Genomic DNA, 19,841 nt, shown 5'->3' on the forward strand with positions numbered 1-19,841 from the left:
AGACAATACTTGAAAACAATGTCATAATGATGACACATTTTACAAAACCTGGACTTCTTACACAGTGATTTAGATGTGAGAATTTCTGAATTTTTCATGAGTAGATACAGCTTTAGATAATTCAGTATTTTTTCCTAGTTATTGATTTTTTTCATGGTGTCTTTTTGACTTTTGCTCTAAAAAATGTATATACTAACAAGTTACTGAGAGATTTAAACGTTTTTCTTTGCATTTTTATTTTTTGACAATATAGATAGAAGGGTTTTGTATTGCATTTAGTTGTAAGGAGGTATCTTTTGACCTAAATGCTTTGTGAATACTCTTCAGTTTTTGTGTGATTAATACTTGACTACTAAGATAATTCAATAAAAAATATGCTCTGTTTCCTGGGCCTGAAGTTAAAAGCAAATATTGAAAAGAAGCCACTGGAAATGAGATATTGTGGTGAGATACAGGCTTGCGAGGGTCTAAAATTGTGGAAACCTGCAGACTTGTAAAATCCCCGAAGATTACCGCAGAAGCTGGTGTGGTTCTCCTTCTAATTTTAGTGCTCATCTTGGTTTCACTTACTATTTCAGTTCTTCAACGACCTTATTGTGACTAGTAAATCCATTAGAAAAACTTTTATGGAAATGTCTTATGTAATATTCACTTCCCAATGTGGTGTTATTTCCATTCCACAGAAAGACTACCATATTGAGTCTTGGATCCCATTCAAGACTCATTGGTGCCCGTGAGATATTACTGCTATTTCTATCAGTAACTACTGAACTCTATTGGTCTTTAACCGTTTTAGAATCAGATATGTCTTTGCATTCCCTTAATATTTATCTTATGTATTCATGAATACTCTAAACATTAGATTGTAACTCACCAATAACGACATCATTGAATGGGTTGGGTTGCGGGTCTAGAGACAGCTAGATTTAGCCTGCCAACGTAATGAATACTACAGAGTAAGATGCAGATTATAGATTTTTATTTCAGAAAATGTGGGACTAAGTTATAGTAAAAATGGAATTTACACTAGTTCATGACTCAAATTTCTAGCCTATGCTACATTTCCCCCCTTTTTGCCTTCCTTACCTCACTTTCTTTGTATAAATGTATGTGTAGGTAAAATACATGTGGCTTATGAATTTGAAAAAAAACTTATATAAATAGGAAATATTTCATCCCTTGGATAGAGTCATTTGGTTATTTTCTAGGAAAATATTAACCCATTGAAAATGTACTGCTGGGCATGTTGGCACATGCCTATAATCCCAGCAGCTTGTGAAACTGAGGAAAGAGGATCCAAAGTTCAAAGCCAGCCTTGTAACTTCATGAGGACCTAAGCGATTTAGTAAGACCCTGTCTCGAAATATAAAAAAGGCTGGGGATGTGGCTCAATGGTTAAGCATCCCTGGGTTCAATCTCCGGTACCAAAAAAAAAAAAAAAAAAAAAAAAAAGTACTATGGGACAGTTAATAAGCACTTTATCTGTTATTAACTTATTTAATTGTCATAACACCACCACCACATAGATGCTGTTACTACCCTATTATTTAGATAAAGACACAGAGACAGGACAGATTGAATAACTTGCCCAAGCCCACAAGCCAGAAAGAATGAGCTCTAGAGTCCGTGTTCTAACCACTGAGTTTTACTCAGAAAAGAGCTCATTATCGATGTGGGGGATGTAAAGCCTACACAGACCCACAGAGAAGGGCTCCATTGGATTCTATCACATGGACTTTCACAGGTTTGTTCTGATGCTCTCTGTAGTCCCCTCTCTCTACTCCAAAATGCTTTTGCATGGAAAAGTTAACAAATATATACTTTACCCCTGGTTTTAAGACCTCACCATCCTCTGAGTATTCCTGCTCCTCCATGCCTTTCTCCTTTTCAAGGTCATTTTCTCTGTGAGTACTACTTTCCTTCCTATCTGTGCTCAGTGTAACTCATGCTTCAAGTCACGACTTAGCCTGGTGAGTCTCCTGACTTTTAATGGATCATAACTTCTATTCACGGTGTCCCCCTCTCTAAATCCTAAGTGGTCTCAGATCACAGTACGTACCTGATACATACTTAGATTTCCACTGTGGTGTTAATCACTATGTCTGGCATAGAAATACATGTGTATTAAATGTGAGAAAATGACTGGAAGAAGAATTCAATATATTTTTATTCTATGTAACACTAAAAATTTGGAAGCATGTCTTGAAATTCCATTATGGGTATGTTACTATGAAAAGAATAAATTAACTCAACAAGCAAAAGTAAAAGTTCAAGACAAGAATAAGATTAGAAAAGACAATTAGAGAAGACACCAGTTTAAAGTTTAAAGATCATGCTGGAAAAATAAGATGGCAGAGAAAGGTAACCATATAAAGATATCAGAGACATTTCTGAATTGGGGAGGGGCCTCGAAAAACACAGTTTTGTTCTTAAGATCTACTGCGGAGACATAACCATTCTGTATCAGAAATCATGCAAAGAATGAAGGAAGTCAGTACACTGGTATAAAGTCTGTGGAAGAGTTCAGGAGGGAGAATTCTTAAAAGTGAGGATGTGTTGCCAAGCAGACATGTTGTGGGGGGACATTAACAAAAAAGTTAAAAAAAATATAAATCAAGAGGACTATGAACAAGAAGTTATTTTTCACAGCAATATAAAACATGGTGGAGTAAAGAGGATGAGGGTTGGGTGGACATGAAATGAGCAGCCATTGATGAAAGACTTTGTATGCCATAGAATATTGAGATTCATAGAAGATGATGGGGAATGGTGCAAAAATTTTGAATAGGGAAGTTTGGTGAGCAATCTGACCATGGGGAAAGATTGATCTGGCTTCAGTGAGGAGACACAAAGGGGGAGGTGAGAGTCCATCTAGAAGCCTGATAAATACACCATTGCTGCAGGCAGGGGAAAAGCAAGACCTGCTTCATTTGTCTTCCTCTGCTCACACTTTAGTACATTACAACTCAACAGTTCTTTTGCTTCTTATGTAACCTCCACACAAAATCCTTATTCTCACTTCTGGGTCACGTCTCTTTGACAGCTAGTTCATGAAAAACTGTCTTCCTCTCCCTTTCTCCCTTTCTCCTTCTCTGTCTCTCTAAATCAAAAACACCCACCAGATTCTAGCCTATAGGAGTTGCACAATTTCTGAAGGCTAATTTGGAATGCTAAGGAACCAGTGGTTACCAACCTCTAACATTTTTGAGATTCCCAAAGTTCTTTGTAACATGTTGACAGATCTCTACAGACTTCCCTGTTTCCCGCATGTAAATATGCAAATAATATGTTTATAATATTGCTCTAATGGGGATATGAAATCTAAATTCCAAATGACTACTTTACAGAGTTAGTTTGGAACATTTCACAATTTTAGGACTTCCTTTTTCTCTTCTCATTATGATTTATGCTCTTTAAACCTTTTTTCAAATGAATTATTTTGTTCCAATGAGGAAGGCAGGTAACTTGATTTATCTCATGTTAGAGATGATATTAGTGAGCCTGAGAGAAGTTAAATGGGATTAGACAAAGGGAAATGAAAGGAAGGGAGGGGGGAGAGGAAACAGGAAAGACAGTGGAATGAATCTGACTTAACTTTGCTACTTACATATATAAATACACCACAACGAATCTCCACATCTTGTACAACCACAAGACTGGGATCCTAATTAGAATAAGATGTTCTCCATGTTTGTATAAATATGTCAAAATATACTCTATTGCCATGTGAAACTAAAAAGAACAAATTTTTTAAATCCTAAAAAAAAAAGTAGTTAAATGGGAACTGAGATGCTACAGAATGTTCACATCTTCTTTTGTGTAGGTATGTGCTATGATTTCTTTTTAGGCAATTAGTTAATGTCTTAGATGTGAGGGCGAGAGACATCACTGCCTCCTGGGTAAAGGAAGAAACATTTGCTATATAAGAAACATCTGGAATAAAAAAGAGAATGACAAAGTCATTAAGTGGAGCCTTCTAATTATGGGCTTCAAGCTGTGTAAATTTAATTGGGAGCACAGAAATAATCTTAAAAACACATTTTTTTTTTTGGTTCCTATACTTTACTTTTAATTGGTTCCAATAAAAAGTCTAGTTCCAAATCCCTGATTCAGAAGTAATTTTAAACTGAGACTTTACCATTCCATAAAAGAATAGTATAAACACATGGATTTCTAAATAGGAATAAAGTGTTTTCACTTAGATGAAAACAGAGTATGGTGTCAGTTGGAAAAGAGAAATTCATATTACATCTTCAGGTGGGTGTGTTTCTATGAATACAAAGTTGGTGTCAAAGTAATGCAAGTTTATCTTTTACTGGGCATGGTGGTACATGCTTGTAATCCCAGCTTCTGGGGAGGTTGAGGCAGGAGGATGGCAAGTTTGAGGCAACTGAGTGAGATCCTGTCTTAAAATAAAAAAATAAAAAGGGATAAGGCTGTAACTCAGTGGTTAACCCTGTGTTCAATCCTGGTACCCCCCTCCACCATACCCACTCATGTAAGAAGAGAAGAAGGGAAGAACTTTACCTTTTAAACTTATCACTGTCAATAGTGAAACAATCGACAATAAAATTAATAATAATAGTAAGGCACTATGCACCCCTATGTTTTTATAATGCTTTCACTTATTTGTGCCTTGCTTTAAATTTAAAGAGAGTTCAGAACTCACTGCATCCCTACCTGACCCCAGTTCTTTTACTCTGTCATCAGCTTTTGTTTTTAAAAATCTTATGTATGGTTGTCTTATATGTGTTCTTATTCCTTTTTTATATGATGATAATAATTTTGGGGAGGAGGGGTTGAACCCAGGTGCACTTCATGGCTGAGCCACTTCTCCAACCTTTTTTAAATTATTTTTGATTTTGAGACAGATCTCACTAAGTTGCTTAGGGCCTTGCTAAACTGCTGGGGGCTGGCTTTGAACTTGCAATCCTCTTGCCTCAGCCTCCCAAGCCTCCAGGATTACAGGTGTGTACCACTGCACCTGGCTAATGATAAATTTCTTGATATCTATCTTCAATTCTGAAATCATGCTCAGATATTTCCAACCACCTTGCTGCCTGATACCATTGGACTTAGCCTGTATTTTCTATTGTAATTTCATGATCCATGAAACTTGATGCCCTGGAAGTCTTCCTAGCTTTGTAGGTTGAATTTGCTCTCATTTCTGTGCTGCCATGGCACCCTGAGTATCTGTTTCTGTCACTGGACTGGGCTCATTGGTTTATGAGAACTGGTTTATAATCTTTCTTCTGCTCAAGGTTGTGGGCTCCTGAGAATGGACTTTTTATTTACATATCCAACCACAGCACAGTGCTTAATGATTAATAAGAAATGTTGGCATTTTTGTTAATTAAACTAATGCCTCTCTCTGAAGAGGGCAATATTTTATTATGTAAATGCCCCTTGATGCTTACTAGGTAGCAACTTAGAACTCAGGTTTTAAAATTCTTTCCTGGTGTTTTCAGAGACAGGCAGCTATACGCCACCATGGGGTGATGGCAGGTTAGACAGACATTTTGTACTCTAGGCTGTTCCTTCTGTCCATGTCCTCCAGATTTTTACAGACTTTCTGTGTGATGTCTTTATTCTCTTGGGACCTCCTTCATGTGACTTCTGTCCTCAGAGATTATCATCTGGCCCCAGTGGGAGGATCCATAAGCACTTTACATAGTCATGAAAGTATGTAAAACATCTTCTTGTTCATGGTGGGTACATTAAGGCAGAGCAAGTGAGTACTAGTGTCAAGTACTGAACAGAAGTCAATAACCAGTGCAAAATCCATCTCAAAAGTCTTTGTTGCATTTTTTGGAAACATTTAAGTACCAAGATTTTGCTGTATTTTGTTTGTTACTGGTTGATGGGGTGGGGCGCGACCTCCCCCAAATTCTTTGGGTAAAAAACTCAACATAGTGACTGGCACAGAGATCACTCAAAAAGACTCTAGCCTCCCTCCTCCTTCTCCTCCTCCTTCTCCTCCTCCTTCTCCTCCTCCTTCTCCTCCTCTGCCTCCTCCTCCTTCATCATCATTATCAAATTCACTCTGTAATAAACAAATCAAGGGAATAAGGGAATGTGACTTTATTTCTGGGGACTTGAGACCAGAGTTTTCCAGAGCATCTAGGCCACAGATAGTTTTCTTGTGAATACAATATTGGCATCTTCAGAAAAGGAAAATACTGATTTTTTTTTTTAATTTTAAAAAAATTTTTCTAATTATTGAAAACACTAATTTTTAAAAGATATTTTCCCAGAGTCTAAAATCTTAATTTCTGAGGGGGGGGGGGAAAGCCTAGTTCTTGGTCTTTTTCGAGGATATTATTTGCTATTTGAACATTGAGTTGTCATAGTAAGTGGTAACCCTCACTGTGGTTGAATGTGTCCATCTGGAAGCCATCTGACTGCAAGTGTCTCGAATGTGTATATATTGCTTCTCTCCCATGCTCAGTTCCAGCCAAATGCTGGGAAAGTACTCCCATGATTGGACTTCAGTATTTATTGCTAGAGCTTCTTTAAGATGCTCATTCAACTTATGTCAGGTGGCTGTAAATAAGATAGTTTGTTTGCCAATGTTAAATGCCAGTGACCAAGAAAAAATAAAGTACCACTAAATCTTGTTATTTGATTGTTACCAAAATGCAAAGCAGCCTTGTGGGATGAGCTCTGAGCTGCTTACTGACTTCCAGTCAGTAAGAAGGCCCTGAATTGCTAAGCTTGCTGTGATACTGAAGGTTATTCATTTTCAGACAATAGGGCCAGTAATCGAATGCTTAGGAGCAATGTGCAGGGAATAGCAAACATGTATTCTAGACAATGCCTAGGAATTGATCTAAGAAGTAAGCTTTAACAGCAACTAAAATTGTTCTGGGTAGCAGAAAAAATATAAAATTTTGGAGTCGGAATTGGCTTTGCAACTTAACTAGAAACATGGTATTAGACAAATAATTCAATCTCTGTAGGTCTCAATTTCCTTATCTGTGAAGTGAGGATAATAATACTTAGCATTCAGGGTGTTATAGGATTAAACATTGTATGGGCAATTTCCCCAACATTGTGTCTTTCCCATTACATTGCCAACAACACTTGATATTTTTACATGCTATTAGTATTTTATTTTCTAAATCTCAGGACAGCATTTATTCTTAGTACCCCATTAATTTAGTAAAAGCTCTTTTCATAGAAAAACAAGTAAACAAATAACAAAAATTTAGGACCCAGAAAAATCTCATTATCACATTAAATAAGCCCATTAGAGGCAAGAATGGGGGGGAAACGGTACCTTCAGAGTTGAAAAATGCAGCATTGTCCATAGTTTCTCTCTACTGTCATTATTAAATAAACTTTGGAGGGTGGGGGACATAGCTCAGTTGGTAGAGTGCTTGCCTTGCATACACAAGGCCCTGGGTTCAATCCCTAGCCCCACAAAAAACCAACCAAACAAAAAACCTTTGGAGATATTGATCCACTATCCATAAGTGGGTATAGAAATATGTATTCTACTCTTTGTGTCATCAGTCCTGTTCCATTTACAATGATTTAACCTTGCTGTAAGCACTGGCCCATTTTCTGTGTCATACTATTCAAGTAGGTTTGTGACAGAAACCACTTTGACAGCAATGTGAACAAGACTTTGATGGAGCCCACTGGGAAGAGCAACTGATCAGAGGAAACACTAGAAATGGAAATTCAAAGAACCAAGGAGTGAAGTTGAAACAAATGACAATGAAAGTTAAAATAAAGACAAACCAATGCAGAAATAACCTAAAATTACCAAATGTAAGGAGTGAACTGGGGAAAAACCAGTAATGATATTGAGTAACTTACAAACTTTTACACATAACAGTAATGAGGTCATTGGAGAGTTTGAATGGCAGGTGGTAGGCAATTAAGGTAGCTAAGGTTAGAGTTGCCAGAATGAAATATCCTGCATCAAGTCAAAATGTAGAGAGAAATAATTTCCTTGTTTTTGCATTTCCAGTAGTTTCTTAACTTTCTCTTCACCGTATCAGGCAAAGGTAGGTCAAATATGTTACTTGTTATGTTAGCTGAGATCTACTGAGGACACTACCTAGCAGATGCCAGTCCTGCTTTGGTTCTAAGGCTCCCTTATAGAGAGCATGACCAAGACACCATAGTCACAGGAACCCAGAAAAGACCTGCCATACAAGTTGTTCCAGAAGATCTATCCAGCATAATTTTAGAAACATGACACAAGTGGGTGATACTATAACCCAAAGAATAAGGAACACTGAACTTCCTCTCAAAATAAACTCCAGAAGAGAAACATCAGCCTTCTGTTCTGTTTTTTTCCTTCCGTCCTTCTTCACAATGTCTCTTGAAAATTTTCTCCTGTTGATAAACCTCAGACCTGTATCTATTGTATTTTCCAATAAGATGACCTTATTTATTTTCTAGTGTAAATAGAAGTCACCAGACAAGATCTTCCTTGACTTTTTGTCACCAGGATGACAAAGCTACCTATGTCCCATTTTTTTTCCCTTTTCTGCTATTTGCATTCAAAGAGGTGGCCTCTCCTTAATTCAAGTGTGTGAGTCCATCGCTCCTTTCCTCACGGGAACAAATTATATGTATCAACTTCTCATCGTCATGTCCTTGCAGTGTGCCTTTCTGTTAACTCTTAGCACTTAAACATACTCAACAACTCCAGAGTCTCTAACGGGTATCCAAAAGTTAACTCAAAACGCTCCCCTGGATGTCTCAGACAATCTCTAATTCAACAAGGCACCCCCCAGGAACTTGCTTTCCTCCCCTCTTACAGACATGGAGAAGCAGTAAGCAGCGCTTGGAGAGGAGAGCTCCAACTTTATTTTACTCCGGCAGGCCCAGAGCAGAACAAAAACTCCAAATTCTGAGCCCTGATCCACAGTTTCTCACAATATTTATAGGTGATTTGACATCATCTTAGACCCATCCTATTACTGGGGCTTTTTTCTCTTTTTAAAAAAATTCCTAATCTATGGCTGAAGGCCTTGTGCAAGGTCTCTAACATGAAGCAGCTCACAGAAACAGATAAGAAGAAACTCTTTCTCCAGACATCTCTTACATTTCAAAAAGGTGTAGTCAGGTTCTTAGGGCAGTTATTTACAATCCAAAAGGTAGGGACCCATAGTTAATTAGGCTTCTTAGAGAAAGGCTGAGAGAGGGGAGCAGAACCGACCCCTTCCCCAGGCATTGGTTTCTTACCATAACATTTTTGTAATTTCATTTCACAAGCAGGTCTGGTTTTGCCATCGCAGCTCAATCTCAAGGGAATGGCACCAGAATCCAGCCATCTAGCTAGAAAGTTTGGAATTCTCCTTCATTCTGCCCATTTCCTATAGTCTTTGAATTGGCAAACCTCATTGGATCTATCTTCAAAGTACATTCTGTAACAATCCACTTTTGTCCATCTCCATTGCTACGTGGTAGTTTAGACAACCATCATTTCTGGCTTGGATGGTTGTAACTGACCACTAACTAGTTCCAAGTCTTCAGTGTAGGATTTTTTTTTTATTGTTTTTTTTTTGTTGTTGTTTTTGTTTTATACTACAATCTCTTCTCTGTGCCTCAGCTGAAGGAATCCTTAAAAAAAAAACAAAAAAAAAACAGAATGGATCCTGTCCCTTTCTTAAGGAACTCACTTTTAAATCAATGGTTTCCCATTGCCCCTCAGATAAAGCCAGGGCTCCTCCATAGCCTATCCTACTGTTCATAACTACTGTCTCTTCCTGGGTCACATCCAACCTTTCAGTCAACTGTCTTTCAGTTGGTCTTCATTGCCATCTTTGCCTAGTTAAAACTCCTCTGGCTCCTGGGATAAATGAGTGCCCCTCCAGACGTGCTCTGTGTTTCATAGGATATTTTATTGCAGTTATTTCTCTAATTCTTTGCTATAGTATAAAAGCAACAACTGTGTCTGTCTTGGTCAACTACCTATCCTCCCCTTTACCCGACCCACAACACCTTCTAGCAGCCAATCTAGTACCTCCTTAGCATCTGGTGTCTAATACACCCCCAGTAAATATTTGTCAGATAAATTAATTATCATTCAAAGTTTTAATATCCTTCCTATTACTGAATTCAAAACATCAAGGCTTATAATAATTACTTGTTTTCACAAAGGCATTTAGAGTAACTTCTTTGTCTCCATATGAAGGTCACATGAAATGTGACATAAATGTGGTTGTTTATACATAAAGATGATGTCTGCTGTGGGGAGAGAAGCATCTTCAAGGGTTTCTGTTTTTGTGTTTTTGTTTTGTTTCTGGGAATAAAGATAAAATACTAGAGACAAAGCAATCCTAAATCCTAATGTGGCCAACATCATTCTGAGACTTCTTGATACTTATTAGACATAATATTTTACCCTATAAACCCTACAGTCCTGGAACCAGGAGAAACCTTCATCGTCCTATTGGCCTGGTTTTTAGGCACCATCTGAGAGGTTAACCTACATCCTCTCTGACAGTATTTACTCAACTTTGGCTCGAGAACTTTCAGGAATGGGAGTCCCTTGTTGATGAGGCCACCTGCCCACTACAACATGCTCTAGTGCCACAGTTTCTTTCTTCTTCAATTTCCTTTCCTTTCTTTAAATGAACATTTCTCTTCGTGCCCCTTCTATAATCGGTTCTTTATTTCAACTTAAGTCCTCAACTTGAAGGGCTTTAAATACTTGAAGGGAGGATGGAGCACAGGCAAGGGGAGACACCTTCCTGGACCACCTAGTATTTTGCAGGCCCCGTGGTGGGTGCCCTTTCTATTACCTTACTAACCCTTTAAACAGTCTCACGAAGCAAGCGGCACTGATGGCAGTTTACTCAGCTTTGAGTAAAACTTTCTCCTTGTGGTTATCTAATGTTGAAACTTCGTTTTGTTTGTTTGTTTGCTTGTTTTTAATTGAAAGGTTCTTCGTCAAGAGCCTGGGTGCCAATTTATATCTGTTAATGGATTAGGTGCAAGGAATTGGCTGATCCCTTTTAATATTTCCAAATTTGGGAGCATGGTTCTCATTGTCCTGTAACCTTAGGAGATTTTTTTTTTTTATGATAGAGAGTTCACAAGTCATATTAATGAAAGTCTTTTTGCTACATGAACATATCATGGCCTTTGAATAATAGCCAGCAAAGCCCTATGGCCCCTTTAAAGTGAGAACTTTTCCCTTAGAAATAATTCAAACTATCCACACTACAGCAAGCCCTAAACCATTGGGAGACTAAACAACCTGAACTAAAATAACATTGACATTTACGTTGAGACGATCAGGAGTGATTTAGGGACAGAATTTGATGATTCTCACAACAAACTGCTCTAAGGATTTGCTAACATTCCAAAGTCAATGTTTGGAAATTCTTAATTGAGTAATCCACTGAGATAAGCATATTTCAACTACAATAGCATTTTATACTATATGAATAAAACTTAGTTTTGCCATATTTGTGGGTTTTAAAAGACTGAATTAAAAATTTTGTTTTTAAAAATCCCATTGCCAAATAACTGTTGAATATTTTCTGTTTTATTGATTTTATGGGTGAAGATTAAACAAAATCTTCAATATCACACATATCTTAAGGAGTACTTTGGGTAATATTTTAACACAATGAAGATACTTTTGAGTTTCCTTTATTTTATTTATTTTTTTTTCTTTTCTCTTTTTTTCAGGTTTTCCCAAGTACTTAAAATTCAAATTGAACAAACCAGTTGTGCCAAAGGATTCCTCAATGCACTTCCCAACCATGACAGTTCTCCTTAAACATCCTTTCAGACCTGGAAATCTACCTGTGTGAAAACAACAGGTCGGTATTTTTTAAAAACCTATTTTAAAGTACATAAGAAATACCCCTAATAACTAAATAAACATGCTTAGAAAAAAATGTGCTTTAATGTTAACAAAGAGTTATTTTTGGATGATGAGATTATAGGTAAATATCTCCTTTCCTTTTTTCCTCATTGTCCTATTTTAAATAATAAATGTACATTGCTTTGACAATAAAGAAGCTTTATCCCTGAAAAGGCAGTTGTAGACACAATAATGTCCACAGGTAAGAAATGTGATCTCAGGTAAATGTGCGACGACAGAATGCTGAGCAGAGACACAGATGCACCACATGCCAGATGCACTACTGATGCCAGAAGCAGATTGTAACCAGATAGCCAGGTCTACCTGGCTCTCCACGCACATTGGCTTCATTGCGAATCACAAATAGAACTCCAGAGTGACAGGTTTTGGTACCAGGTTCTCTAACTCCTTGTGGGCAGGTCAACACCTTCCCAAACAGCGCAGAGGAATCGTTTTAGTTTTGACCCTAAAAACCAGTGTAGTTAATCTAGGCTATTTGGTTTCAAATAATGCATTTACTCCTCAGTGCATAAAAGGATAAAAAAATGTCTGTACTTATGAACTAATCACAATTGTTAATTGTTTGATCTTGAATTTTAAGCATATCAATGGAGCTTATGTTAGGGAAATCAGGGAAATGCTATCCAAAATGTCCTGGAAGAAGTATTAAGTTCTTATTATGACTATAGACAGATCCTAGTAAACCTAAAAAGTGGGCAGGATTTTCTGTCCTAATGATATTTACTTAAAGCTGATTTAAATAAGTGAATTAAACTAAAATCTATGGCACCTCTAGTATCACACAAATATACCTGTATTAAAAGATGAATTTTGGGGCAATTTTTATTTTATGCATTTCTTTATCCATGAATTCAATCATTCATTAATTTAGCAAATACTTCTTAGAAATCATGTACATGAGAGACACAGTCTTAGGCATTCAGGAGAGCAATAGAGGACAAATGCACTAATTCCTATGGTCACAGAGCTTATGTTCATAGTGCTAGGAGATTAAAAAAATAAACAAGTAAAATATATAGTATGTCAGATAATGATAAGTATTATGTAGAAAAATAAATCCAGGAAGGGAGGTAGGGCATGCCAACTGGGAGGTGGGCATGGGGAGAGGGGTGGTGGTGTTTAATTAGGGTAGTCAGGAAAGGCCTTACGGATAAGATAACTTTGTCAAGGGAGGTAAAAAGAATTCATTTACTTTAATAAACTCCTTTTACAAATCATTTGAACAGCAAAAGTAGGAGAGTATTGATTCAGTAGTCTTATTTTTATTGCACCCTTGAAATGACCCCTTTTTTTATCCACTACGAGTGATACATTCTGCACAAAAATGTGGTTCTTAACAGACCGAATCGAAGGAAAACATTTTTACTCCAGAGTTCTATGCCTAGTGAACAGACTCACTCAAATCTCACTGTTCAGTGGTCCAACTGAACCAATACGCTCATGCATATGAACATTAATTGTCTTCTCTTCCTGAGATGGTGTGGAAGAGTGGTGGTCTTCACACTAGATTGGGAGCAAAATTATCATAGTTCATGATATCCACCCTGGGGGACCTCATAATACAGAAAAAGGGAACCCAAAAGTTTTATTTTATAATGGAATCCTGCTTCTAGGCCACAATGATTATGCGGTTTGGATAAATTTCCAAATCTCTGTGAACCCCACAAACTCATCTGCAAATTGGGAATAATAATTACTACCTCAGAGCATTGAAGTTCAAGTTTAATGATATACTTCAAACATTTGTTATAGTGCCTAATGCCAAATGTGGTAGTTCAATAAACAATTGTGAATATTTTTGCTATTACTACTAATAAGTTCTATTACTAAATTTAGGCAAACAGAATTTTTGTTTATAAATGTTGAAAATTTATATAATCACTGAGATTAACACTTATAAATATATTTCCAAATAAAAATGTATTTCCCTATATATGCTTTTAAGCCAAATAACATAATATACCTGATTGTTGTGTTACTTGAGAATATGAAGGGCTGGGGTTGTGGCTCAGTGGTAGAGTGCTTGCCTAGCATGCATGAGGCACTGGGTTTGATCCCCAGCACCACATAAAAAAAAAAAAACTAAATAAACAAAATAAGATATTGTGTCCATCTACAACTAAAAATATCTTAAACAAAAAAGAATATGAAGAAAGTGTAGGGTATTGTTTCAAAAACATTTCAGCTGTGAAGTGGAATGATCTTTAATAGGGAACATCTATGGTCTCAAAGCACCACACAAGCTAAGGAACAGTTTTGCAGGAATTTTGCCCTCCTGGTGATTGGCATAATCTCAACCATTTTGATACTTTTTGGGTAGAAAAATATACAGTTGATGGAAGTCATATTTTTTTTCATGTGGGAAAAATAATGCTTTAGTGGGGACTGAACTCTAGTGCAATAATTTTCTCTTCTAAGGGTTTTCTTGAAGTACAACTAAGAACGGAGGTCACCACTAGGCACTGAGATCACTGATGGGCATGATTATGGACATGGTCCACCTGGTGCTGGAAATGTCTCCTAGTTTTTGACAAGAGCTAAATAACCATGGGGTCCAGCGGTCTTGGGAAAGCAGCAACATTAGATGAACTGCTGAGCACCTGCATAGAGATGTTTGGTAAGAGCCTCTTCTCCTTCTATCCTGTTTGTAGTTTGACACTTCTCTCAATTCAGGTGCAATCTCTGTACCTTGGTATTTAAGGCCTTTTGGATCCACTCCAATCTGTTTCTCCAGTTCCACTACCCTCCACATTTCTTTCTCTTTTCTGTGCAAAGCTCATACTCTAGCCAAACTGTCCACTTAATGTTTCTGGAACATTCCTTGCATCCCTTTCTATTTATGTGCCTTTATTCTATGCCTTTCCTTGAAATTCTGCTTCAAGGCTCACCTCGTGGTCACTGAGATGTCCATCATGCCATTTCTGACCATCCCTGTAAGAAATGCCCCTTGCTTCTTCCACTCTCCCATGCCCAGGGTAACTTTCTTATGGACATGTGATATACTGTTGGGATCCTTGCTTGGTGTGGGTCGCACAGTCTATTGCACTCTATTTTTACTCATCTTACATCTCTTACTAAATTATACACTTTAAAGTTATATGCTTTTTATGCTGTTTTTGTTGTATCCACCCAAGCATTGGATTTTAAATAAATGGACAAAAAAAATCACCCAAGAGTTTTTTTTTTTTTTTAATGGGTTACAATGTAAGAGTTGGAGTTAAGCCAGAGCAGAGATGCCAAAGTGCAGGATAATCAGTTAAATTTTAATTTCAGATAGACAACATTTTTAACATTTTTAATTTTTAAGTCCTAAAATCATGCCTGAAACATATTTATACAGAAAAAAATTAATCATTGTTTACCTTAAATTCAAATTTACCTGGGTGGCCTGTAGTTTTACTTACTAAATCTGTCAACTGTACTCAGACTAAGGATGAGACCCAGCCACCTTAATTTGCAAAGAAACACCAGCAAAAGTAAGTAGGAAAATATAATTTGGTCTGTGGGAAATTTTGACACTATTGTTTCTCTAGTGATATTAGAAAAAGAGAAGAGTAGCACTGTTATTTCCTCACACCTTATTTTATTTTATTTTTTACAGATGACAATGGAGAGCTGAATAATAGTTATTTGCCAAGAATAGTTCTACTGATGCACCGATGGTATTTATCTTCCACTGAATTGGCAGAAAGACTTCTCTGCATATATCTTTTCAACTACTGTGTAATTTTTACAGTCATAAATCAAGCTCTGTATTTAGATAGAGTGTCTATCCAAAGCCTGTAAATTAAGGTGAATAAACAGTCTTCAGTCAGTTATCCAGCTGTTTGGAGAATATATAGATGTCTAGAAAAAACATCTGGAAGATGGACCAAATAGTTGACCATCCATCTGGATGTTTTGGCTCTACTTGAAAATAATCACTAAGATGTTAAATGAAACAGGAGCCACAGGCTGAGTGTTTCTAACTTGTCTTAAACATTTTGACTGTTAGTGCAATGAAAGGATATTCAGCACTGATTCAATACCTAATTTATTCTTTCTACAATGGGAAAATGGTGGGCATAGAGGACATAGCTGAGACATACAGAGATGCTAGCCGAAATAATGGGCTCTGGTTCAGGCCCAAACATCAACTTGGTTTTCACATCTTCCCTTCTGTCAAGACACAGTGAACATTCTAGCAGATTCATTGTAATGTGTCAGTTGATGATAATTTTGGATTTTCTTTCACATAAAAATAAAAATATCAAAATAGGGCTGGGATTTTGCTCAGTGGTAGAGAGTGCTTGCCTAGCATGCTGAAAGCCCTAGGTTGGATCCACAGCACTGAAAATCAAAAACAAAAACACAAAAATCCACATAGTTGGAAGTCCCATTCTGTAATGCAAGCTTTTAGCGGCCCACCACTTCTGTAGGTAATGCAGTCTTGAAACGTGATTGAAAACCAAATGACTGATAATGCAGGGTCTCACATTTAGGAGGAGGTTTTGTTCCCTGAGATCTAACGCTTATTAAATGGTTTATAATGCTGGTTCCTGCAGTCTCTCCTTCTTCAAGCCCAGAAGACCTTGCAGGTAGAAACCCTACTAGGCATGGGAAGTCTGAGGGGGAGAGGATCCTTTGAGTGTTATTAGGGGTTGCCAAGGCTGTGAGGGCCTAGTGGGGTGTCTTCTGCTCAGCTCAAGTCTCTCCGCCTTCTATTCATTCTCTACACCCTCCCACAACCTCAGAGCAGAAGGGGATATTAGAGAGGATAAGGAGATTTTACATGAACCATGGTCCTTGGAAGTGAGCAAGATCCTAATCTCCAATGGTCCAAGGGTTCCATGGGGCCCCTTGTTGAAGAGTAAGAAACAGGAAAGGATGAAGGGAATTGACTTCACCCAGGCCCACCCTCCTCATGATGCCAATATTGTCCAAAGAACATGCTCACAAAAAACATTTGTACCCTTAGTATGGCCACTACTATATAAAACTCAAATAAAAAGGGAGTAAATAACTCAGGGGACTGAGGCAGGAGGATCACAAGTTCAAGGCCAGCCTGGGCAACTTAGTGAGACTTTGTCTCACAATGAGAAATAAAAGGGTTGGGGATGTAGCTCAGTGGAAGAGCACCCCTGAGTTCAATCCCCAGTACTAGGAAAAGAAAAAGGAGAAGGAGAAAAAAAAGAAAGATATTTTAGCTTATTAAAAATCTAATATGGGGAAATTCACATTGAATAAAAGTTGAATCACGGGCAGTGTTCAACATTTCTTTAAATTTTCCTTCCATTAGATTCCTTGCTACTCCATATCCATTGTGCCTTTCATACAATAGGAGCTTAATAAATATATTTTTTAAAAGAGTACCAAGTTTGGTGTGGTATACATGCTGTAATCCAGCGACTTGAGAGACCAATGCAGGAGGATTACAAGTTTGAGGCCAGCCTCAGAAGCTTAGCAAGAACCTGTCTCAAAATAAAAAATAAAGAAGGGCTTGGGGTAAAGCTCAGTGGTAGAGTGCCCCTGGGTTCAATCCCTAGTACTAAAAAAAAAAAAAAAAAAGAGTATCAATAAATAGACTTAAGAATAAATAACACAATTTGCATACTATCACACCTGAAAACTACGTTTTCAAACATTAAAGAAAGTAGAATGCTTATGTAAGGCACTAAATCAAATAAAAAAATCTTTTTGTAAAGATAAAGCTTCTATGTACTACCAATTTTAATTATGTATACTGGCAGTGCATTTGTAATAATAGTTGGCAGTTATTAATTGGTAAATCCTTAGGCAGGTAAAAGTAATTTTAAAAGTGATTTCCCCTCCAGACCAAAAAATTATTCCCCAGAGCATTAACAAATCAAGTTTTAATTATTCAATGTTGAAGTGGTCACAGCCTGTTTCTTTCCTCATTTGAGTGTCTATATACAAGTTGAGTATCATTTATCCAAAATGCTTATGACAAGAATGCTTCACATTTTGGATTTTTACAATATTTGCATACACATAATGAGATGTCTTACGGATGGGACCCAAGTTAAAACTCAAAAAATTCATATATGCTTCATATACTCCTTATGCACATAACGTGAAAATAATTTTATGTGAAAATTTTAATAAACCTGCATTTTGACTGTGACCCATCACATAAGGTCAAGTGTGGCATTTTATACTTGTAGCATTGTCAGTGCTCAAAAAGTTTCAGAATTTGGACCATTTTAGATTTCAAACTTTTGGATTAGGGATGCCCAACCTGTAACCCAAGTGTCCCCCTTCTTGTTATGTGCTTTCATGTTTTGTTTTGTTTTGGGTACCAAGGATTAAACCTAGTGATACTTAACCACTGAGTCACATCCTCAACCCTTTTTTATACTTTGTTTTGAGACAGGCAAGGTTCACTGAGTTGCTTAGGGCCTTGCTAAGTTGCTGAGGTGGCTTTGAATTTGTGATCCTCCTGCCTCAGCCTCCTGAGCTGCTGGGATTGCAGGTATATGCCACCACAGCCAGCTCTCCTTCTTGTTATGAATTCATATCGACTGATGAAACGACTGTAGGTGTATGCAAAGAAATCAAGGTGCGAGGACTTTTTCTTTAACTAGCTTACGTATCGTCATGCCAGTGGAGAAAGCTGCGACGAGTTTCGATTAAAGATCTGCTACTTCATGAGGTAAAGATACTTACAAATTTAATTTCTTGTAATTGTTAACAATTTCCTTTTCTCTAAGCAGTAGAGACCCAGGTTGACAATAGAATGTACTCAGGTCTCCCTTGGACTGACATTGTTAGAATTGGCCTTTCTCTGTTCTGGGGGATAGAAATGACTTCGTGGACTAGTGCTTAGATAATAGTAAATATAGTTAGGAAATAAAACAAGTCTTGGAGCGAATGCAATTCTTTCTACTCACTCAGGCATACATATTTCATTCCCACCTGCTTGCTGTGAAGCAGGGGAAGGGTTTCCCTTCAGTTGTGGTTTCATAGTTGGAAAAAGGCTCAGGGTTAGCATGGAAGACTTTGGTTCTTCATTGAAGGAGGGTTCAGAAAGACTCAGCCTGATGACTGGGGATAGAAGATGGCTAAGTGGGAGTATGGTCCTGGATTCTGTTGGAAGCAAAGGAAAATGATACAATAACTTCCATTGAGGCCCAATTTGAAAGCATCTAGCTAGAAACATAATTTTATGCCTTTCAGGTACTGGATTCTGAAGTTTCCTGCAGAGTTTAATTTGGATCTTGGTTTGATTCGTATGATTGAAGAGTTCCGAGAAGTAGCCAGTCAACTAGGATATGAAAAACACATCAGCCTCATCGATATATCCAGCATGTAAGAACAGCTGGAGCATCTTTCACCCTTGATAAATCCACCGCTTTGGGGAGGGAGTAGTGATAAAGTCCACTTGACCTGAATCCATATGGTCCCAGAATTAAGGTTTGCTTCTGTGAGGACAGCCTTACTGTGGTGAACACAGATGTACTGGACACAACTCATTTCTCTAAGTTGAAATTTATTTGTAAAATGGGGTAGTGTCTTTTCTTGTGGGATTATTATAAGCATCCAAAAAGTAGATGAGATAGTGTGTGAAAGCATTTGACACAAGATAGATGTTCAGTACTTAGTTACTGTATCTGAATCTAGTAAATGTCTTTGGTGTCCTGGCTATTCAAAAGTGCCCCCTTCAGATCAGCAGTATCAGTATTGCCTGGGAGCTTATGAGAAACACAGAATCTTGGGCCCCATCCTAAAACTGCTGAATTGGAATCTGCTAAGATCCCCAGTGACTCATACGCACATTCAAATTGGAGAAGCTCTATACCACACTGATTCTGAGGTTGGCCTGAGGTTATATCAATGTCGATCATAGTTGTGCCGTGAACTGCTTGGGTCAATTATTAGGAACTTGCTGCTAACTAGGCTTGTTTCATATTGACCAGCTAACTTTGCCCAGGGAAAGCTAGTTGATGATTCCTAAGTATCTTGCAAATGCATGCTACTGTGT

General features: G+C 37.5%; 1 protein-coding gene across 3 annotated transcripts in view; it reads left to right on the forward strand.

Annotated features, from left to right (window-relative positions):
• Positions 1-19,841, forward strand: part of Rasgrp3 (RAS guanyl releasing protein 3) — a 112,692-nt gene that overhangs the window by 55,978 nt on the left and 36,873 nt on the right. For all 3 annotated transcript variants that reach the window (XM_046441623.2, XM_046441621.2, XM_046441624.2), the window contains exons 2-6: positions 11,662-11,795; positions 14,279-14,477; positions 15,462-15,564; positions 18,450-18,512; positions 19,037-19,168. In XM_046441623.2, the coding sequence (XP_046297579.1) occupies positions 14,408-14,477; positions 15,462-15,564; positions 18,450-18,512; positions 19,037-19,168 (368 nt within the window). In that variant the 5' untranslated portion in view covers positions 11,662-11,795; positions 14,279-14,407. The remainder of the gene's footprint in view (positions 1-11,661; positions 11,796-14,278; positions 14,478-15,461; positions 15,565-18,449; positions 18,513-19,036; positions 19,169-19,841) is intronic.

This window comes from Marmota monax, unplaced genomic scaffold (assembly GCF_021218885.2).
Source record: "Marmota monax isolate L192 unplaced genomic scaffold, Marmota_monax_Labrador192_F-V1.1 WCK01_AAM20220418_F8-fsc00010, whole genome shotgun sequence".
NCBI lineage: Eukaryota > Metazoa > Chordata > Mammalia > Rodentia > Sciuridae > Marmota > Marmota monax.